This window comes from Bubalus kerabau, chromosome 3 (assembly GCF_029407905.1).
Source record: "Bubalus kerabau isolate K-KA32 ecotype Philippines breed swamp buffalo chromosome 3, PCC_UOA_SB_1v2, whole genome shotgun sequence".
NCBI classification, from domain to species: Eukaryota; Metazoa; Chordata; class Mammalia; order Artiodactyla; family Bovidae; genus Bubalus; species Bubalus kerabau.
The window spans coordinates 43,684,485-43,708,798 of record NC_073626.1 but is presented as its reverse complement, the minus strand read 5'-3'; the positions used below and the strand labels follow the sequence as shown (position 1 = coordinate 43,708,798).

At 40.8% G+C, this 24,314-nt stretch overlaps 1 protein-coding gene across 2 annotated transcripts in view; it reads right to left on the bottom strand.

Annotated features, from left to right (window-relative positions):
* The window catches only part of NUDT3 (nudix hydrolase 3), a 118,578-nt gene that overhangs the window by 5,672 nt on the left and 88,592 nt on the right, over nt 1-24,314 (bottom strand). Inside the window, exons 3-4 of one of the 2 annotated variants that reach the window (XM_055571668.1) lie at nt 1,876-1,920; nt 309-393 (exon numbers count right to left, since the gene is read on the bottom strand). In XM_055571668.1, the coding sequence (XP_055427643.1) occupies nt 309-393; nt 1,876-1,920 (130 nt within the window). The remainder of the gene's footprint in view (nt 1-308; nt 394-1,875; nt 1,921-24,314) is intronic. The other variant, XM_055571669.1, reaches the window with a different exon arrangement.

The window sequence follows — 24,314 nt, the reverse complement described above, 5'->3', positions numbered from 1 at the left end:
ATGGAGAGGCCACGATTAATATCTGCTTGGGAGGATCCAATTTGGTTTTAGAAAAATCCAATTCTGGTTTTATTCTTATGGGCCTTGTCTCTAATTGTTGACTATGCATCCAACTTCAGCTTCCTTTTAAACATTTAAAAATATAATAGTACTTTTCACAAGTTCAAAAACAGACATGCTTATTTAAACACATCCTTCTGTTATTTCTTTTCTTTATCAGGCTCTCGCCTGTGCTTCTGGGTAAAGAGCTGCAGTGTGGCCAAGGCTGGTCGTGAGAGCTCTTGGGAGGCCATCTGGGGACAACTTACCGATGCTGACCGAGTCTTCCCAGTCTTCCAGCACTTCTGTGACAATGAGCACATAGACATACGTTCTATGCTTCCTCTCCTGGTTCTGAAGGGCAGAAAGAGAGGGACAGAGAGTTTTTCCTTAGAGAGCTGAGATTACATAAATGAAACAGACTCTACTGCATATGTCCAGGGAGCTCAGATCCAAGGACTTCTTTTACTTTTGTCGTCCGACAATCAGATATGGAATGGCGCCAGCTGGCCTACTTAAAACATGCCACGCTTGAATCAGAGGGTGAGCTCTTTGGCTGGGCTTCCAAAGCCAAGGCTTTACACCCTGGTTTTTCCTTCTTCTTCCCTAAAAAGCAACTTCTCAAAAATACTGAGAAAAGGATTGGGGACCTCTTGAGAAAAGGTATGAAGTACATTTAACTTCATAGCAGAAAAATAAAGAGACTGTGATGGGCAGAGGGCCCATTCACGCAAGCCAGCTGATTACCTCACACATGGCCCCTCCTCCTATTAGCCCTGCTCATCTTTATCCCCTGATTTCTGACTTTCTCCAAATCCCTACTCTAGCCTAAGTGCTTGTTAGTCTCTTCTGCTGCAGCTGCTCATCTCCTCTTTCTCCTGTCTCCTCATTATCGACCCCTTCTCACATCTTGAGGAGAGGAAGAGAGGTAGAGATGGGAAAAACAATTCTTACACATAATTCTAGCTGTACAGAGGAGATTAATGGGATTTTAAAAGAGAAAGCACAGTATTCTCTCCTGGTGCTGCACTGTTTTGAAAACTTGGTGAAACAAAGATGGCATCTTTCCCAGATGAAGACTGCAATGGGGACTTCTGAGGCGGTCCAGTGGTTAAGACTCTGAACTCCCAGTGCAGGGGGTACAGGCTTGATCCCTGATCAGGGAACTACGATCCCACATGGTCAAAAGAAAATTAAAAAAAAAAAAAAGACAGTAATGGACAGTGTTTATGTCCCCGCCAGAAAGCGAAGCGAAGTTGCTCAGTCGTGTCCGACATTTTGCAACCCTATGGACTGTAGCCTACCACGCTCCTCTGTCCATGGAATTTTCCAGGCAAGAGTACAGGAGTGGGTTGCCATTTCCTTCTCCAGGGGATCTTCCAGACCCAGGGATCGAACCCGGGTCTTCAGCATTGCAGGCAGATCCTTTACCATCTGAGCCACCCCCACTAACACCACCCCAATTTCATGTTGAAATCCTAACTCCCAAGGTAATGGTATCAGGAAGTGGAGACAGTGGGAGGTGACTGGGTTATGACAGATGACCCTCATGAATGGAATTAGTGTTCTTATAAAACAGACCCTAGAGATGTTTGGTTCCTTCTCTGCCATCCAAGAACACAAAGCAACAGCTGTCTATGAACCAGGAAGGGGGTCCTCACCAGACACTGAATTTGCTCGCGCCTTTATCTTGGACTTCCTAGGAATCAGGTTCTATTGTTTATAAGCCACCCGATTTCTGGTATCTTTGTTACAGAAGTCTGAATGGTCTAAAGGTCAAGATATATATGGTTATTAATATAATACCGATTGCACCAAAGATTTTAACAGATTTACCTCAAAAATTCCAACTAATCTTCCCAATGTCCCTTTTACTCCAGCCTGAAAAAGAAAAAAGAAAAATGTGTGCATTGACATTGCTTACAGTGCTGGTCTCATTCTGAAGCTTCTCGACTAATCTGTAAAACAGAAGTAAATTGTAAAACAGAAGTAAAAAGCAAGAGGACACAGCTCAGGTGGACCCCAGGTCTGTGGGAGTGGTAACAGTGTGTTCTCGGGGTCACAGACTGGAAGGAGCAGGGTATGCTCTGGGGAGAAAGTCCTCCTCTCCTCTCCAGGCCTCTCACCACTGCAAAACTGGCCAAACAGAGCAACAAGCAAGGCCACAGCCATACCAAAGACACGCTGAGGCAGGAATTACTTCGGTCATTTGCCCATTCATTCACCAATATAGACGGAATGCCTAATCTGAGCCAAACAGTGGTGCAGATGCCAGAGGTACAGTGATGAATAGGCTAGAACTCAAGTTGCATGAGAATAAGACCTTATCTGACTTGTTCTTGGCTGTCTGTACACTGTACACCCAGAACAGAGCTCAGCACCCAGCAGGAGCACAGCAAAGCGGTCCAGTCAACAAAAACACAGTCCGGGTAATTCTGCTGAATCACCAGTTTTATGACAGGAATGCACAGAGCATGTGATAGACAGAGAATGATGGGGAGAGGGCAACTTTACACAGTGGTTAGGCTTCTGTAGTAAATACAATGTTTATTCCATCAGTCTTTTGGTATTTTTTTTTTAAGATCTGTGTCTTTCTGATGCATTATAGGTGAACTTTTCGATATATTCCAATTTACTAATTTCCTTTTCAACCATATCCTGGATAAAGTTATCCATTTCTAGTCCCTTTTTTATTTGATATCTTTCATATCTGTGTATATCTACCTGTTTCCATTATGGACACCTTTGCTTCCATGATTTTTTTGTTGTTGTTGTTCTTTTAAAATAGAAGTTATTCCTTTACTTTTTTGAGCATCCTGAACATATTTAGTTTCTTTATCAGGTCATGCTATAACATTCATTTCATCTGAAGTTAATAAATAATTCACGTTCTGTTTGTGATGCTGCTGCCAGAGGCTCTCCAGAGTGGCAATTTAGGGCTCCTGCTCCAAAGGAATACAGCGACCACCGCAGCACAGCCCACCCTCTACTGCGCTGCGGCTGTGTCCTCGCCCTCCCTGGGCCCATATCTTGCTAAGTCTCAGCTCCCGGTGTCCTTTCCATCAGGCAACTGACCTCACCCTTACTCCAAGGGCTTCAACCGCCAGCCAACCAAGGCCATGCAGGCTGCAACTGTCCTCTGCCCTTCTGCAATTCTACTGTTTCTGATCTATGGAGGCATCCACTTTGCTTTTGGGTCAGGCTATGTGTTTTTAGCTTTTTGGAAATGCATGGGGGATGCAGTAGCTTGTTTTTTACTACAACTGCCATGTTATTTTGTACAATACATTAAAAAAAATAAGGCAAAGATACTTTCTAAACACAGTAGGAGCTCAGTATGTTTGTACAGAATGAACAAAAATTTTAAATAAGTTCCCTAAAAGTTATTTAGAGATATTTAATAATAGAAACAATAGAAGCCAATTCAAAGGCCTAGATTCCTGGGTGAGCTATATTTTGAAATTAATTTTTGCTAATTATCTGTCGTCAAATTATTTTCCTTTCTCTTGCCAACATGCTTGTTTCTTTCTCCATTCTTTTCCCCATGTGGCTTTTGGTCTACTTGAATGCAAATGTGTACCTTTTCTTATTTAAACTGCTTTTCTACATTTCCAGAAATAATTGCACTCCACAGCCAAGACTAGCTAGGTTGGACTGCATGAATTAACCAATGAAGCTACCTGGACAAGTGGGACGAGCTGGGAGGCTATGCTCATCTGGAAAGCCAGCGCTGGTCTCTGGTCCGAGGCCGCCCAAATGCGCTCAGATGGGCTCCTGAGAGGAGTCACCTGTCACCTGCCACAGGCCGCCTGTGACAGGGCCCGGGAGCAGAGCTGCCGGGCTGCGGGGCAGGCCCGAGGCAGGCTGGGAGGGGGCAGCACGAGGACGCCTGCTAGCGGCTCACGGCGCCGCTCACATTCCTCTCTGCAAAGTGGGAAAGAGGCCTCTTCAGCAGCCACTGCTCAAGTATTTATTCTTCTTAACGAAAACAAAGTGCAGAAAAGGAAATACTCTCCAAATGTTAAGGGCATAAATCATCTTAATATTATGACAATACATATAATTTATTTAAAACTTTTAATTATAGTAATTTCTGCATTCAACACCAATGTTTCTATGATTTACTCTGTGTTAGAGGCAGTTCATGCATTGGAAAAGGAAATGGCAACCCACTCCAGTGTTCTTGCCTGGAGAACCCCAGGGACGGGGGAACCTGTTGGGCTGGCATCTATGGGGCCGCACAGAGTCGGACACGACTGATGTGACTTAGCAGCAGCAGCAGCAGCAGCAGAGGCAGTTAGGAAAAATATAAAAGCATTTTTTTCTTAATGAAATAGATGCATTTTTATTGTCTAAGGTAAATCAAATAATGCTGTCATCTGTACACTGAAATTCAGTGGCATATATTTTTACTTCTAAGTAGTCTAATTAATTACTTCAAATCAACAATAGTTTTATTTGTTCCTTAAATGTTTCTTTCAAGTTTTATTCTAATACTCAGGAGATCTACTTGGGGGAATTCTATCTAAGGTGATTCTACCTTATCTACAGTATTATCTACATTAAAAGCAAAGAAATGTTCCTAATTTATCAGTTTTTAAAATTTGGTTTTAGCAGTTTTCTCAAGAGGAGGCTCTTCTTTTCTAAGAATAGGATTTTGGTTCTTTAAAACCACAGTGCTAGTAAGAGGACGATTCCTCAGAGGCAAAGGTTCTTTGAGACAGCGTTTACTGTAACCAAGTTACTTTTTCACAACCTTCCACAGTCCTACTTTCATATCCTAGCTCTCTCTCAAATGCTGCCACAAGCAACTGGACAGAGATATTTTTATCTCTCACATGATTCTTGCACGCAGGTCAGGATAGGTGTCCGGATCACAGCTGACAGATACCTGGCTCAGACATTTGGGGCTAAGACTTGATTCAGGGTATATGTAAGCTTGGTCCAGTCACAGTGCTGGTAGAGCCTGTTTTTCTCATAATCATATGAAAGCAGTTACAATTTCAATCGGTACTGTCAAAAGCCCCCAATCCAGAGAAGTCTTTATTTAAAAGCCCATCTTACCCAGTAGTAAGAATTTCAAATAAAGTAGCTGCTGCCCTTCATTATTCAACCACATGCAGGTGAGTGGTCTCTCCAACTTCAAAGTTTACAATATCAATTCTAACACTTTTGAGGTCTAGTTAACATAAATTAATTGAGCAACTGTCTTTTTTCATTTTAAAAAGGAAAAAAATGCAAATGTCTTTTTTCCTTTGGCAGTGTTTTACTGGGATTGGAAGTACTTACTGGAAAGGGCTGGAATGACAAGGGACACTCCAGTGTCTTGTCCTTCCCTCAGTCTCCAGGGGGTGTACCTGAGGCCCAGGCAAAGGCACTGATGTGTCAGGCCTCTGAAGCGTACATTCTGCATGCACACACTCAGTCCTGACGGGCTCTTTGTGAACCCCTGGACTGCAGCCCTCCAGGCTTCTCTGTCCATGGGACTCTCCAGGCAAGAATACTGGAGTGGGTTGCCATTTCCTCCTCCAGGGGATTTTCCCAACGCAGGGATCGAACTGGCGTCTCCTGTGTCACAGGTGGACTCTTTGCCACGGAGCCATTGGGAAGCTCCCCCTGACGGGCCTTTGAACATCCCCTAAAATGGTGGCCCACCACAAAGATTCCTGGCTTTGTGCTTAGTCTGCTGCTGCTACTAAGTCACTTCAGTCCGACTCTGTGCAACCCCATAGACGGCAGCCCACCAGGCTCCCCCGTCCCTGGGATTCTCCAGGCAAGAACACTGGAGTGGGTTGCCATTTCCTTCTCCAATGCAGGAAAGTGAAAAGTGAAAGTGAAGTCGCTCAGTCGTGTCCGACTCTTAGCAACCCCGTGGACTGCAGCCTACCAGGCTCCTCCGCCCATGGGATTTTCCAAGCAGGAGTACTGGAGTGGGGTGCCACTGCCTTCTCCAGTGCTTAGTCTGGATGGGCGCAAAGTGTACCATCACCTTCTGAAGCCCATTTTTCACACTCAGGTGGACGCTGTGGCAGACAGATGGCTATCTAGCCCACAAGCATTCTCCCTTCCTCCCTGCTACCAGTAAGACCCAGATTCTGTTCAGGTGAGAGCTCTGGCACACCTGACCACTAAGGGAGGTCTGCTGCCCTCTGCAGTGACAGGTTTAGGGGTACTGAGTGTGACCCAATTCTGGGTCAATGGTTCCCGAGAGGAATGTTTCTCAGAGGCTTCTGGGAAAGATTTCCCATCATGATAAGAAGAGCTGTACAAAGAGAAACCCTATACCTCCCTGCTTGTCCGGTGGGGATCTGAAACTTGGAGCTGCAACCGTCATCTTGTCATTGTGAGGGAAAGGCCTAGAAAATCAATGAGAAGTGAACCGCAGTCCTGACCCCTGAGCTGCTGGAGCAACAGGGGAACGGCCAACCCCCAGACCTCTTACGTCAGGAAAGTAACTGTTGCTGTGAAAGCCACTTTTAGTCAGGTGTGCTGGAACCTGTATCTGAAAGCTTTCTGCTACTCTCCTTGATTTCAAAGGCAGCTCTCTGAGGAAAACTGCATATTCCCAAAGAAAAATTCCGAACTCTCAGGGAGCTGTAGTATAAAATCTTCCTCTATCAAAAGCAGTAAGCCCAGGCCTAAAAGGAGTTCAGGGCAACAACTCGAATGCAAATGTCTGCATGAGGAAACCTATGAAAAAAATATATGGTCTTCAATACATATAACTTTCTGGTATCCACCAGACTTAGAAAGTACAGAAGAAAAGAAACACAGTGAAGACAGATGAAACAGATGAGAAGCCAGTGTAAGTCCAGTGAGATTTCAACCCATTTTTTAATTTTGTTTTTTAAATGAAATACTTCAAGCATCAAAAAAGTAAAGAAAATAATGAAACAAACATTCAGGTAGTTGTACCTTTATTCTTCTACAAAAATTTCAAAAATCAGTTTCTCAGATCTTTTGAAAACTTCTTGGGGGATATCTCTTTTTATTTTTGGATTAATTTGAGAAAAACACACCTTTACAATATTTAGTTTCTTCATTCAAGAACAGACGATCTCTATCCATTTATTCGTGTCTTTTAAAATCGTTTAACGAAGATTTATTATTTTTATTGTAAAGATCCTGCACTCTATCAGCAAGGTATTTCAGTTCTAGTATAGTTCTGTTGCTATTGTGAATAATACATATCTTTACAAGTTACATATTTTCCAGTTGATTACCACTTGTTTAAAGAAACACTGCTGGTTTCTACATATTGATCTTTGGTCTTGAAACTTTGGAGGGGGGGCGGTTCTACCTCTTTACTGCTACCAATCCATCTACCTCCAGCCCCCTCAAGCCCCCTCACGCATGCGTGCTCAGTCATGTGACCCTATGGACTGCAGCCCATCAGGCTCTCTGTCCAAGGAATTTTCCAGGCAAAAATACTGGAATGGGTTGCCATTTCCTTCTCCTGTCTTGAAAGTTTTAAAAATGCTTTTATTAGTTCTACTAGTTTCTGTTGTGTGTCTTTGGTTTTTCATAATTAATGATCAGACCATCTGCAAATAATGGTAATTTGCTTCTTCCTTTTGACTCTTTATTTTTGTCTTAACTGCAGTGGCTAGGACCACAGATCAATAAATGGCAGCATGATAGCAATCATAATTGTCTTATTCCTGTCTGCCATGGGGGATGCTTTGAAAATTTCAAAAATATGATGTTTGCTGGAGGTTTTATTAGATACTCTATCAAGTTAAGGACATTCCTTTTATGTTTGCTTACAGCTTTTAAGATGAAAGGGTACTGAATTTTAATAAACAATTTTTCTTCATTGACTGGTATGGTGATTTTATCTATTTTAATCTCAATGAAATAAATTACATAAACATATTTCCCAAGATTGAACTATCCTTGTACCCTTGGGATAACCAAGTTGTGTGATACTTTGACAAAGCATTAGATTCTATCTGCAGTTATTTCACTTAGGATTTTCACACCCATGTTCATAGGTGAGAACTGACCCTTCCTTCTTTCTAAGTATCAAGATCAGGAGTCCAGTTCTAGTTCAGTCGCTCAGTCGTGTCCGACTCTTTGCGACCCCATGAACCGCAGCATGCCAGGCCTCCCTGTCCATCACCAACTGCTGGAGTCCATTGAGTAGGTGATGCCACCCAACCGTCTCATCCTCTGTCATCCCCTTCTCCTCCCGCCTTCAATCTTTCCCACCAGCATCAGGGTCTTTTCAAATGAGTCAGCTCTTCGCATGAGGTGGCCAAAGTACTGGAGTTTCAGCTTCAACATCGGTCCTTCCAATGAACACCCAGGACCGATCTCTTTAGAATGGACTGGTTGGATCTCCTTGCAGTCCAAGGGACTCTCAAGAGTCTTCTCCAACACCACAGTTCAAAAGCATCAATTCTTCGGCGCTCAGCTTTCTTCACAGTCCAACTCTCACATCCATACATGACTACTGGAAAAACCATAGCCTTGACTAGACGGACCTTTGTTGACAAAGTAATGTCTCTGCTCTCTAGGTTGGTCATAACTTTCCTCAGGCCATAGCAAACTATGGCCCACAGGCCAAGTCTGTCCTACCACTGGTTTCTGTAAATTAAGTTTTACTGGAACGTAGCCATGCTAATTCATTTAAGTACTGCCTATGACAGTGTTCACATTATAACAGCAGTCATATTTGTGAGAGAGACCATATGGCTTCTATATTTGAAGTAGTTATTATCTGGCCCTTACAGAAAAAGTGTGCTGTTTGCTGAAATAAGATTATACTGACCTTACAAGAGGTGTGTAGTTATCCTTTTTCTAAACAGTTCAAGATAAGAATATATATTTTCGGAAATTTCAGTAAAATCAATCTAGTCTAATCTTGGGATCTTTCTGTTGGAGAGAGGGGGTGATAACTGTTTAATTTCTGCAAGCATTAATGATCTACATATAGGCTTTCTAATTTTTCTTAAGTTAATTTGAGTTGTTTTCCCTAGAGAATTTTTATTAAGGTTTTCAAAATTTTTTGTTTGCAGCTTTTCATGGCATTCTCAGTACTTTCGTAACTGTCTAGCTCTATTTGCTTACTAGTTTTGAACTGTGATTTGTGCTTTAAGTCTAAGGGTTATTTAGGACATTTTTTTTTCCTGTTTCCAAATGTTTCTCTCTGTTAGGCTGGCTCTGTTGTTGATTTCTAATTTACTGCACTGTATCACAGTATATACAGTCTGTATTACTGATGTTGTGGGATTTTCAACACTTTTTTTTATGGCTTAACATAAGGTTGTTTTTTTTTTTAATAATTCTTTCATGTGTGCTTCAAAACTTACATACTCTTTGTTGGATACAAGGTTATTCCTCAATATATGGCATTTGATCAACCTTGTTAACTGTGTTACTCAATGCTTTTTTGGTTGCTTTTTCTATCAGTTTCTAAAGGAGATGTTGTAAAGTCTTCAATATGGCTACAGACTTGTCAGCTTTTCCTCCTAACTCTGTCAATTCTGCTTTATGCAGGTGAAGAATTTGCCAGGTGCACACAAGTTCACGATCGCTATCTTGTCCTGATAAATTGTTCCTTTTATTATTAAAGGTTCCTCTTGTCCCTTTAATGTTTTTCACCTAAATTCTATTTTGTCTGATATTACAATTACTATCCCAGTTTTCTTTTGGTTAGTATTTGCCTAATATACCTTTTTCCAGCCCTTCATTCTTTGTCATTCAGTACTAGACCATTCAGGTATGACCTAAATCAAATCCCTTATGATTATACAGTGGAAGTGAGAAATAGATTTAAGGGCCTAGATCTGATAGATAGAGTGCCTGATTAACTGTGGAATGAGGTTCGTGACACTGTACAGGAGACAGGGATCAAGACCACTCCCATAGAAAAGAAATGCAAAAAAGCAAAATGGCTGTCTGGGGAGGCCTTACAAATAGCTGTGAAAAGAAGAGAAGCCAAAAGCAAAGGAGAAAAGGAAAGATATAAACATCTGAATGCAGAGTTCCAAAGAATAGTAAGAAGAGATAAGAAAGCCTTCTTCTGCGAGCAATGCAAAGAAATAGAGGAAAACAACAGAATGGGAAAGACTAGGGATCTCTTCAAGAAAATCAGAGATACCAAAAGAACATTTCATGCAAAGATGAGCTCGATAAAGGACAGAAATGGTATGGACCTAACAGAAGCAGAAGATATCAAGAAGAGATGGCAAGAATACACAGAAGAACTGTACAAAAAAGATCTTCACGACCCAGATAATCACGATGGTGTGATCACTGACCTAGAGCCAGACATCCTGGAATGTGAAGTCAAGTGGGCCTTAGAAAGCGTCACTACGAACAAAGCTAGTGGAGGTGATGGAATTCCAGTTGAGCTACTCCAAATCCTGAAAGATGATGCTGTGAAAGTGCTGCACTCAATATGCCAGCAAATTTGGAAAACTCAGCAGTGGCCACAGGACTGGAAAAGGTCAGTTTTCATTCCAATCCCAAAGAAAGGCAATGCCAAAGAATGCTCAAACTACCGCACAATTGCACTCATCTCACACGCTAGTCAAGTAATGCTCAAAATTCTCCAAGCCAGGCTTCAGCAATATGTGAACCGTGAACTTCCTGATATTCAAGCTGGTTTTAGAAAAGGCAGAGGAACCAGAGATCAAACTGCCAACATCCACTGGATCATGGAAAAACCAAGAGAGTTTCAGAAAAACATCTATTTCTGCTTTATTGATTATGCCAAAGCCTTTGACTGTGTGGATCACAATCAAATGTGGAAAATTCTGAAAGAGATAGCAATACCAGACCACCTGAACTGCCTCTTGAGAAATCTGTATGCAGGTCAGGAAGCAACAGTTAGAACTGGACATGGAACAACAGACTGGTTCCAAATAGGAAAAGGAGTTCGTCAAGGCTGTGTATTGTCACCCTGTTTATTTAACTTATACGCAGAGTACATCATGAGAAATGCTGGACTGGAAGAAACACAAGCTGGAATCAAGATTGCCGGGAGAAATCTCAATAACCTCAGATATGCAGATGACACCACCCTTATGGCAGAAAGTGAAGAGGAACTCAAAAGCCTCTTGATGAAAGTGAAAGTGGAGAGTGAAAAAGTTGGCTTAAAGCTCAATATTCAGAAAATGAAGATCATGGCATCCGGTCCCACCACTTCATGGGAAATAGATGGGGAAACAGTGGAAACAGTGGCAGACTTTATTTTTCTGGGCTCCATAATCACTACAGATGGTGACTGCAGCCATGAAATTAAAAGATGCTTACTCCTTAGAAGGAAAGTTATGACCAACCTAGATAGCATATTCAAAAGCAGAGACATTACTTTGCCAACAAAGGTTTGTCTAGTCAAGGCTATGGTTTTTCCTGTGGTCATGTATGGATGTGAGAGTTGGACTGTGAAGAAGGCTGAGCGCCGAAGAATTGATGCTTTTGAACTGTGGTGTTGGAGAAGACTCTTGAGAGTCCCTTGGACTGCAAGGAGATCCAACCAGTCCATTCTCAAGGAGATCAGCCCTGGGATTTCTTTGGAAGGAATGATGCTAAAGCTGAAACTCCAGTACTTTGGCCACCTCGTGCGAAGAGTTGACTCACTGGAAAAGACTCTTGATGCTGGGAGGGATTGGGGGCAGGAGGAGAAGGGGACGACAGAGGATGAGATGGCTGGATGGCATCACTGACTCGATGGACATGAGTCTGAGTGAACTCCGGGAGTTGGTGATGGACAGGGAGCCCTGGCGTGCTGCGATTCATGGGGTCGCCAAGAGTTTGACACGACTGAGTGACTGAACTGAACTGATCACTATGTTTGAAAACAACATATGGCAAGTGTTATTTTCTTTTTAATTGAAGTATGTGTCTTTAAGTTTCATTTATTGTGATTTATGGAGAAGGAAATAGCACCCCACTCCAGTAATCTTGCCTGGAGAATCCCATGGACGGAGGCGCCTGGTGGACTACAATACAGGGGCTGGTGAAGAGTCCGGACGACTGAGTGACTTCACTTTCACTTTTCACTTTCATTCATTGGAGAAGGAAATGGCAACCCACTCCAGTATTCTTGCATGGATAACCCCAGGGACGGGGAGCCTGGTGGGCTGCCGTCTATGGGGTTGCAACAGGGTCGGACACGACTGAAGAGACTTAGCAGCAGCAGCATTGTGATTTAACCTGGAAATTTAACTTTAATACTGAGCCACATGGGGTCTCTTGGAGAGTTAGAATCTTTAAATTTACCTCCTATGTAGTAATGTAGAATCTTTAAATTTACTTCCTCTGCATTAGGCAGTTTCCATTTGTTAAGTTCACTGAATTAAAAGGAAGCTGTTAAGTGGTAGTCAGATAAGTCAGACCTGTCCAGGTCCCGTGGTTGTTCGTAGTTTAAAGACTGCTGAGTCTCTAGAGGCAAGGATTGCATTTAGTATTTGCTGAAGCCGCTGTGAATTGTATTGGGGTCAACAGTACATACTTCCTAATGACTAAAAATCCTTTCCTGGAATGTGGAGCTGGATGGGAAAGCAAATACAACTGTTTTGGAAGAGTCATCTGGAATTAATTCATTTAGCAGAAGGCAACTGGCTCCTATCCCAGTAATTCAGTCTCCATTGAGGTTCCAACACAGACCTGCTCAAATACAGTGCTATGTTCTCTAACTTGGCAGATTCTAATCTCTACATCAAACCACTGAATTAACTATTCATCAATGAGTAGCATTCAATTATGTGTGACAATGTAGAGAGATAAACTGAGTAAAAAGATATATATTTTTTCAACTCCAATTTTTAAAAACAATGGTTGAAGGATAATTTAGGAGTAGTTATTAGCAGTAAGAGAGCTAACCTTTACATCAGGCTCTCCTAGTAAGCCTAAAAAAATAAATAATAAATATCAATTCCTTGATTAAAGAGTGATTCTTTAGAAAAGCTGCTAGTATTTAATATAAATTATAAATAAACCCACTTCTTACCAAAAGGGTTCACCAAATAGATATTTCCGAGTTCCAACAATAAGGAGCAAAGTTTTCAAGTGTTTACATGGGAGGAATATTTTTGTGATACTAGACTTTTCCTAACACCCAACACCTAAGCCGAGAGTCTTGAGGAAAAGGATTATTCAAGGAGTCTAATAATTTCTTAACCATTCATGTGTGAAGAAAAAAATTTTTTTCAAACATGTAATCACTTGTACTTTTCTTATAAATAATTACCCATTGGTTGCTTACAGTCTTCATTATAACTCATCACCAAAGGTAAAAGACTGAACTGAAACATTTGGTAGGTGTTACAGTAACAAATGATACTTTCATTTCTTAAAAGTCCAAGTTTGCTCTCTTGGTCTTTGCAAGGGCAAAGGCAGACAAGAAACCAGGCCTCAAAGCATGCTCTGGAGCATTGTCACTGGCCAATAAGTAATCAGTCAACCAATAACACATGAGAAAAAAAGACATAAGACAGAATACATTTATGGTGGGGTGGGGAGAGAAGGGGAACATATTGCTGTGATTAATGAAAGCAATAAAAATTACTGGTCTTAAATGTAAATACTGTTGATATGACGAAAGTTAGTCACATAGTCCTGTCTGACTCTCTGCAATCCCATGGACTGCAGCCACTAGGCTCCTCCTTCCATGGAATTCTCCGGGCAAGAGCACTGGAGTGGGTTGCCATTTCCTTCTCCAGGGGACCTTCCCAACCCAAGGATCAAACCTGGGTCTCCTGCATTGCAGGCAGATTCTTTATCATCTGAGCTACTAGGGAAGCCCCTAACAAATGATAACTTTTTGTATTTTCCAGAACAGTACTTAATAATGATAATCTATACATAAAGTTACAAACTGAAACAAATGAGAATTGGGCAGTAAGAGGATATACATTTTAGACTGGCGTATGTGTGTGTTGAGCAGACTGTTTTGTTTGGTTGGAAAAATAAGTATCTGTTCTAATGTGTTATTTAAAAGTAAAGGAGACTTCTAGTTTCTGGTCCAGCATATACAAGGAGACTAGAAGGTCCCATGCTGTTATAACAACAAATAAAAAGCTGAACAAACGCTTCTTATGTTTATTAGAAAAGTGAAGCTACAGGGCAAGTCACTGCCCTCAAGTCAGAGAGACACATCAGAGAATCTCAACTTACCAGAGCAGAAACCACCAAGGGAAGGGAGGGAGGATAGGGTGGAAGAAACCTGGACTGTAAATGATGAACCACTGAAGGTTCAAGGACAAGCCTAAAATCTTCTGGCTGGTGGTGGTGGGCGGGGGTGGGGGTGTGGTGCGGGGAGAAGGAGGTGGGGGGCGACCACACATTTGTGGTTTTAACTCCAGGAGCTCTAACCAGTTTTCATAGTGAACACTGGAAAAAAATTCCCTCCTGCTTCTGGAGAGAAGAAAAATAGCCAATTTTAAATACTCCGTAACATTCTGTTCTTCTTAACAAAGACTGCCTTCTGGAGAAACTATTTTATGTAATCTATTGGGGTTTCATCAGAGTCTATCCAACCTGGGAGAAGTGAAATACTCAATTCCAGTTCCTTCATCCATCCTGTCTCATCTTAAGAGGGGGTGGGGGGCAAGGAGCTTGAACTACTGAGAAGCACTTGTGAAGTTCACAGCCCGGGCACACAGGCTCACTGAAAAGACTGAGGCCTGATCACAGGACTGTAGAATGCACATCTCACATGTACTACCGAAGGCCCACTACTACAGTTCCTAGTATTCAGTCATCATGCTCAGCTTTCAACAATTAATCTTACTAAAAGGAAAAAACATTTTGAAGACCCATAAAAGCATTAGAAGCAGACTTAGATATGGCAGGGATGCTAAAATTATCAGGCCATGAAAAAACAACTATGATTAATATGCCAAAGATTCTAATGGAAAAAGTAAGAAACAACGGGTAACACAAGCAGAGAGGCAGAAATTCTAAGATGAATAAAAAAGTATTGCTCTAGATCAAACACACTGTCAATAGGAAGAATATCACTGATGGGCTCATTAGCAGACTAGACATGACTGAGAAGAGAAACCTTGAACTTGAGAATATGTCAACAGAAACTTTCAAAACTGAAATGCAAAGAGAAAAAATACTGGGGAAAAAAGGACACAGAACAGAGAGAATATCCAAGACCTGTGGGAGATCTATAAAGCATGTAACACTTATAATGGGAATACCAAAAGAAGAAAGATAAAGGAACAAAAGCAATATTTGAAGCAATAGGACTCAGAATTTCCTGAAATTAATGTCAGACACAAAACCAGAGAACTAGAAAACTGAAATGAGTATACAAAAAGCTACACCTAGCTGGACATATTATATATACAAACTGCAGAAATCAAAGGAGAAAAAGTCTCAAAAGAAGCCAAAGGAGAATGGGAAACGGCTTACCTAGAGAAACAAAATTAAGAATTATTTCAACTTCTCAGAAACCACACAAACGACGAGAGAGGAGTGAAATATTTAACACGTTGAAAGGGAAAAATACCATCAATCTAGGTATGGTATTCTTTAAAATGAAGGCGAAATAAAGGGTTTCTCAAACAAACCAAAGTTGAATTTGTTGCCAACAGGCCTGCCTTTAAAGAAATGTTAAAAGGAGTTCTTTGGCAAGAAGGAAAGTGACAGAGATCAGAAACTCTGATCTACATAAAGAAAGGAAGAATATTAGAGACAGAATAAGCAAAATGAAATCTTTATTTTTCTTACTCAATTGAGCTAACAGATTGTTAAAAATAGTAACAGCCACACTGTACTCAATTGTGTGTGCACACGCAGAAGGGCGAGAGGGACGGCAGCAGCAGTGACAGGCCGGAGCGCGGCCTCTCGAGGCGCCTGCACAGCACGTCAGCGGGTGTGAAGGTGGGCTTGAGGCACTTCCCTGGTGGTCCAGTGCTTAAAAATCCACCTTCCAATGCAGGGGACACGGGGTGTGATCCCTGGTCAGGGAACAAAGACCCCACATGCTGCAGAGCAACCAGGCCCAAGCGCCACCACTAGAGAGCCCATGTGCTGCCACTCCAGGGCCTCCCGGCCCACGAGCTCTAGAGGCCGTGGCCTGCAACAAGAGAAGTCCACGCACCACAACAAAGACCCAGTGAGCCAAACTAAAAAAGAAGACAGAAAAGACAGTGGGCTTGGATTAGTGGTATAGTGCAAGCTCTAGGGCAATCACTAAAAAAGAAACATAACTGTTATGTTAGGAAAGAAGAGAAAATGGAATAATTTATTAAGTGCTCAACTGGAACCAGAAAAGGCAGAAAAAGAGTGGACAACAAAGATACAAACAAAGAGAATAAGGGCAACAAATAGAAAACAGTATCAAAGTTAGCAGCTGTTAATTCAAGTATATCAATAATCACTTTAAACATCCATGCACTAAATATACCAATTAAAAGACAGGCTATCAGGGCAGACCAAAAAACAGTATGCTGTCTCCAAGAAACCCACTTTAAATATAAACACACATACAGATTAAAAGTAAACAGATAAAGAAAGACCATATACTATGCTAACACAAATCAAAAGAAAATATAAGTAGCTATACTAATTTCAGAGACAGCAAACTTTAGAGCAAGGAAATTTATTTACGTAATAATAAAGGGGTCAATTCTTCAAGAATAGGGCAGAACAATCCTTAAAGTACATGCATCTAACAATAAAGCATCAAAATATGCAAGGCAGAAACTGACAGTACTGCAAGAAGTAGATGAATCCATTATTACTGTTGGGAGACTTCAACGCTCCTCTTCCAGAAATGGACAGATCAGCAGGCAGAGGGGCAACCAGATATAATTGATACTTACAGACCACTTAATCCAGTAATTGCAGAATACATTCTTCTAAATTTAACACAGTACATTACCAAGATAGACAACATTATGGGCCATAATTGACATCTAAACAAATTAAAAAGTATGTAAATTAGACAATGTATGCTTTCAGATCACAATAGGATTATATGAGAAATCAGTAACAGGAAAGACTGTCGGAAAAGCCAAAATGCTTGGCGATTAAACAATACATCGGACACGACTGAGCAACTGAACTGAACTGAAACAATACAACTCAAAGTAACACACAGGTCAAAGAAGAAATCACAAGGAAATTTTTAAAAACCCTGAATTAAATGAACATAAACACACAACTTATAAAAATTTGTGGGAGGCAACAAGAGTAGAGCATAACGGGTACTTTATAGCACTGAATGTGTGTATTAGATCTAAAACCAATAATCTAAGCTTTCACTTTAGGAACCAGAAAGTGAAGTCGCTCAGTCGTGTCTGACTCTTTGCCACCCCATGGACTATAGCCTACCAGGCTCCTCCATCATGGAGGAGATTCTCCAGGCAAGAATACTGGAGTGGGTTGTCATTTCCTTCTCCTGGGGATTTTCCTGACCCAGGGATCAAACCTGGGTCTCTTGCATTGTGGGCAGAGGCTTTATCCTCTGAGCCACCAGGGAAGCTTTCACTTTAGGAACTAGAAAAAGAAGAGCAAATAAAATCCAAAGAAAGCAAAAGAAAATAAGCAACGAGATTAGAGCAGAATTGTAAAACAGAAGATTTTAAAACATTTAAAATCAATTAATTTTAAAACATAAGATCAATGGAGGAAAAAAACAAAACTAAATGCTCATTCTTTGGAAAGATTAATGCAACGAACAAGTTTCTAACACAGGTAACCAAGGAAAAAGAATTGAGGACTAATATCAAAAATTAAATTGAGGACATCACTACAAATCCCATGGACATCAAAAAAATAATACAGGAATAAATCAACAAATACTATATCCACAATTCAATAACCTACATGAAATAGACCAATTCCTTGAAAGACACAATCTGCCAAAACTCACAGAATAGACAACCTACCTAGGCCTATAAGAGAAACTGAATAATTAATAACCTTTCAACACAGAAAGCATCAGGCCCATGTGGATACACTGATGAATTCTACCAAACATTTAAAGGAGGAAATTGTATCAATTCTCTTCCAGAAGATAGAAGCAGAGAAAATACTTCCAAACTCATTCTATGAAGCCATCACTACCCTAATAACAAAACCAAAGGCATTATAGAAAACTATAGGCAATATCTCTCATGAACACAGCTGTAATAAAAATCCTCTAAATATTAGAAAGTGATATCTAACAATGTATTTTTAAAAAAAAGTACACAAGCAAGTGGGATTTACTCCATGTATGCAGGGCTTGTTCCATATAAAAATCAATTAATGTAACCCACCACATCAACAGGCTAAAGGAAGAAAAATCACATAATCTTATCAACAGACTCAGAAAAACCCCATGAAAAATTTCACCTATTTATGATTAAAAAAAACTCTCAGTAAATGAACTTGACAAAGCTTTATAAAGAACATCGAAAAAAATCTACACTTAATATCAAAATAAATGGTGAGGAACCAAAAGTCTTCCCACTAAGATCAGCAACAAGGCAAGGATGCTCCCTCCCACCATCCCTCTTCTACATTTTATTGGAAGTATTGGAATAAAGTCCAGAATAATGAAAAATTATAATCAAACTAAATGCTCACATGTATTATATATCATCTTTCAGTAATTACTCACATGTATATCTATTAACAGAAAAAAATGTCCACAATATAATGAGCTAATGAAATGGGTGAACTCCAATACTATTTTTAAAAAGATAAACACATATTTACAGATGTGTAAGCATGTATGAAAATTATTAAAATGTTAACAAAGCCTATCTTTAGGTGATGGAAATATAAATGGCTTTTTGTTGTTTTGTACTGCTTATTTGTTAAAGTTTCAATAACAGAGATAAGTTATGTGACAAAGTAAGTATGGTCAGTCAGTCAGGCTGCGACCCCATGGACTGCAGCACACAAGGCTTCCCTGTCCATCACCAACTCCGGAAGCCTACTCAAACTCATCCCATTGGTGATGCCGTCCAACCATCTCATCCTCTGTCGTCCCCTTCTCTTCCTGCCTTCAATCTTTCCCAGCATCAGGGTCTTTCCCAATGGACCAGTTATTCCCATCAGGTGGCCAAAGTATTAGAGTTTCAGCTTCAGCATCAGTCCTTCCAATGACTATTTACTATCAACTTTCTTTATGGTCCAACTCTCACATCCATACATGACTACTGGAAAAACCGTAGTCAAAGCTATGGTTTTTGTTGGCACTTTGTTCAAAGTAACATCTCTGCTTTTTAACATGCTGTCTAGGTTTGTCATAGATTTTCTTCAAGGAGCAAGAGTCTTTTAATTTCACGGCTGCAGTCACCATCTGCAGTGATTTTGGAACCCCCAAAATAAAGTCTGTCACTTTCAGCCATAAGGGTGGTGTCATCTGCATATCTGAGGTTATTAATATTTCTGTTGGCAATCTTGATTCCAGCTCGTGCTTCATTCAGCCCGGCATTTCTCATGATGTACTCTGCATATAAGTTAAATAAGCAGGGTGACAATATACAGCCTTGACATACTCCTTTCCGGATTTGGAACCAGTCTGTTATTCCATGTCCGGCTCTAACTGTTGCTTCTTGACCTGCACACAGATTTCTCAAGAGACAGGTCAGTGGTCTGGTATTCCCATCTCTAAGAATTTTCCAGAGTTTGTTGTGACCCACATAGTCAAAGGCTTTAGCTTAATCAATAAAACGAAAGTAAATGTTTTTCTGAAACTCTTGCTTTTTCAATGATCCAGCAGATGTTGGCAGTTTGACCTCTGGTTCCTCTGCCTTTGCTAAATCCAGCTTGAACAACTGAAAGTTCATGGTTCATGTACTGTTGAAGTCTGGCTTGGAGAATTTTGAGCATTACTTTGCTAGCGTGTGAGATGAGTGCAACTGTGCGGTAGTCTGAGCATTCTTTGGCATTGCCCTTCTTTGGGACTGGAATGAAAACTGACCATTCCCAGTCCTGTGGCCACTGCTGAGTTTTCCAAATTTGCTGGCATATTGAGTGCAGCACTTTCACAGCACCATCTTTTAGGATTTGAGATAGCTCAACTGGAATTCCATCACCTCCAGTAGCTTTGTTTGTAGTGATGCTTCCTAAGGCCCATCTGACTTTACATTCCAGGATGTCTGGCTCTAGGTGAGCGATCAAACCATTGTGATTATCTGGGTCATGAAGATCTTTTTTGTACAGTTCTTCTGTGTATTCTTGCCACCTCTTCTTAATATCTTCTGCTTCTGTTAGGTCCATACCATTTCTGTCCTTTATCGTGCTCATCTTCACATGAAATGTTTCTTTGGTATCTCTAATTTTCTTGAAGAGATTTTTAGTCTTTCCCATTCTATTGTTTTCCTCTATTTCTTTGCACTGATTGCTGAGGAAGGCTTTCTTATCTCACCTTGCTATTCTTTGGAGCTCTGCATTCAAATGGGAATATCTTTCCTTTTCTCCTTTGCCTTTAGCTTCTCTTCTTTTCTCAGCTATTTGTAAGGACTCCTCAGACAACCATTTTGCCTTTCTGCATTTCTTTTTCTTGGGGATGGTCTTGATCACTGTCTGCTGTACAATGTCACAAACCTCCATCCATAGTTCTTCAGGCACTCGTCTATCAAATCTAGTCCCTTGAATCTATTTATCACTTCCACTGTATAACTGTAAGGGATTTAATTTAGGTCATACCTGAATGGTCTAGTGGTTTTCCCTACTTTCTTCAATTTAAGTCTAAAATTTGGCAATAAGGAGTTCATGATCTAAGCAATAGCTCCCGGTCTTGTTTTTGCTGACTGTATAGAGCTTTTCCATCTTTGGCTGCAAAGAATATAAACAATCTGATTTCAGTACTGACCACCTGGTGATGTCCACGTGTAGAGTCTTCTCTGCGTTGTTGGAAGAGGGTGCTTGCTATGACCAGTGTGTCCTCTGCGCAAAATCTGTTAGCCTTTGCCCTGCTTCGTTTTGCACTCCAAGGCCAAATTTGCCTGTTACTCCAGGTATTTCTTGACTTCCTACTTTTGCATTCCAGTCCCCTGTAATGAACAGGACATCTTTTGGGGGTGTTAGTTCTAGAAGTTCTTGTACGTCTTCATAGAACCGTTCATCTTCCTCAGCATTACTGGTCGGGGCGTAGACTTGGATTACTGTGATACTGAATGGTTTGCCTTGGAAACAAACAGAGATCATTCCGCCATTTTTGAGACTGCATCCAAGCAGCATCTTGTAGTGACTGTATCAGTTCAGTTCAGTCGCTCAGTCGTCTCCGACTTTTTGTGACCCCATGGACCGCAGCATGCCAGGCCTCCCTGTCCATCACCAACTCCCAGAGTTTACGCAAACTCATGTCCATTGAGTCGGTGATACCATCCAACCATCTCATTCTCCGTTGTCCCCCCTTCCTCCCACCTTCAATCTTTCCCAGCATCGGGGTCTTTTCAAATGAGTCAGTTCTTCGCATCAGGTGGCCAAAGTATTGGAGTTTTAGCTTCAATATCAGTCCTTCCAATGAACACCCAGGACTGATCTCCTTTAGGATGGACTGGTTGGATCTCCATGCAGTCCAGGGACTCTCAAGAGTCTTCTCCAACACCACAGTTCAAAAGCATCGATTCTTCAGCGCTTGGCTTTCTTTATAGTCCAACTCTCACACCTATACATGACTACTGGAAAAACCATAGCCTTGACTAGACAGATCTTTGGCATAGTCAATAAAGCAGAAATAGATGTTTTTCTGGAACTCTCTTGCTTTTTTGATGATCCAGCAGATGCTGGCAATTTGATCTCTGGTTCCTCTGCCTTTCCTAAAACCAGCTTAAACATCTGGAAGTTCACAGTTCATGTATTGCTGAAGCCTGGCTTGGAGAATTTTGAGCATTATACTAGCGTGTGAGATGAGTGCAATTGTGCAGTAGTTTGGGCATTCTTTGGCATTGCCTTGTTTTGGGATTGGAATATGGATGCTTACAATAAAATTATTTCTGTGGCAATACATTGTAATAAAATAGTGGAGTGACTTCTCTGGTGGTCCAGAGAATAAGAATCTGCCTAATGCAGGCGACACACATTTGATCCCTAGTCTGGGAAGATTCCGTATGCCTTGGGGCCACTAAGCCCATAAGCCACAACCTCTGAGCCCAAGCTCCACAAGGAGAACCCCATAACAAGAAGCTGGAGCACCTCAATGAAAGTTCACATGCAGCAATGAATACCCAGCATACCTATAAATAAATAAAATTTAAAAGTAATAAATAAACAAAATTGAAAAACAAAACATCCCCCTTTCTGCTTTGATCTGATACCTTAAAAAACACAGAAAACTCTGTAAGGTGGTGGTGGCAGCATACTTTCAATCAGGTGAGCATTTTTAAAAAAGCAGTTAACAAATTCAATGCCAAAAATATGAATCAAGTTTCTTTCCTAAATATATATTTAAAGCAACCTAAAATGCTCATATAGTTCAATTACCTCATTAGCATCCTCCCAATGAGAGCAGCGGGAAAGGGAGGGGAAGAGATGAGGGCTTTAATACGGTTGGCACGTGCACGGGCTTTGGAATCCAACACTTCTGAGTGGTCAGGTTATGCTCATGTGTGTGTCTGTGTGTGAGCTGCTTAGTCGGTGGTCAGGTTATGCTCGTGTATGTGTGTTAGCTGCTTAGTCATGTCCGACTCTTTGCAACCACATGGACTGTAGCCTACCAGGCTCCTCCATCCATGTAATTTTCCAGGCAAGACTCCTGGAGTGGGTGCCATCTCCTTCTCCAGCTCTTCTGTGTGATTAAGGTCAAGTCACTCATCTTTTCCAGTAATAATAATAAGACCTAGTATTTGAGTTCTTACTTAAATGTCTACCTATGAAGCAGGTATTATCATGCTTCCTATATTCTAGAAAAGAAATCTGATGCTTAGAGATGATAAATAATCTGCCAATGCCATGCAGTTAAGCAGCAGCACCAGAATTTGGACGTTAAGTGTCTTTGACTCCACAGTCTGTACACCCACCATATTAATGCCCTCCTCACCTCTGCCGCTGAGAGAATAAATTAGGACACCTTTTGGAGGGCAGGCAAGATAAATGGGATCTTGACTTATTTTTTGCTTTGCAATAACTGAGGTGTTTTACATAAATCTGCCCTCTAAACTATTTGAGAATCTTGAGGGGAAAAAAAACAGTGTGAAGGACCGGCTTTAAAAAGAAGAGGGTTAAGAAAAGCTGGTCTAGCAATTTTAAGTGATCCTTTGCCTGACACCTCAACTTTCTTAACAGTAATCTAGGTTTTAAAGGCAGAACTGGCAATTTCAGTTTGAAATGACAAAAAAACCTTCATGTTTCCAAGTATCACTATAAAGGGGATCTTGGTCTTCCTGAAACATTTAAAACTACATATATTTAATTGACTCAACAGAGGTAAACAGTTTATTTGAAAGCAGCAAGAAACCACAACTGCGTTTCTTACTCTCAATCTACTGTTGAAATGGCATGCATTTAAACATTTTAGCCATTCTAATAGGTGTAGAGTAGTTAATTCATTGTTGGATGGCATTAAAGGTAAATTTAGATAAAGTACAAGAGTCAGTAAAGTTACAAGAGTTAGTATCTTTCAAAAACACATTTAAAAAAAAAAAATGAAGACTTGAAAGGTGTAAAGGCTTAGCTCTATTTCACCAAAAGTGCATATTTAAACCCGATAACCTCTTGATGTTCTTTTCAACAATGTGTTTCTATAACCCTATAAAAATAAATTCCACTTAACATCATAGTCCCTACATAGACAGGCACACTTGCTACCTAAAGACCTTCTCAGCGAGGTCCTCGTTCAGTCTCACACCCAGAACTTCGCTGGTCATACTGCCATAAATAGTTGATCATCTTTCTTTCAGCTCTCGTAAATCTCAGTGAAAGTATGTCATGGAGGAACTCTTGGTTGAAAATAATACTCTTCCCTTCTTTAACTGCCTTACTCTCCATTCTAAAAAACCACTTTAAAAGTTCAGCACTTTTCAGTGATTTTATGACTTACTTTGAAACCAAAACCGTATCTGTTCTGGGGCCTGCCACAGAGCCCTTTAGCTGTTGAGTGATAAAAGAGGCTGTTCAGATGGCATTATAGTCTGTCCACTTATGTCCTGAAGTCACTCCTCAAACCCGAAACAGAGTAAAGAAAAAGAAAAATCAAGCCAAATAAAATGAATAACTGCCACTTCATCTAAACCACAGGACTGTTTTGTATGGAAGAGCTCTAAATGAGCATTATGGCAGGTATACGGATGGAAAAATATTTCATTTGGCACAGATATAAATGTATAGACCTGTGGTTAAGTACAAACACATTATAGCTGATTTTGAAA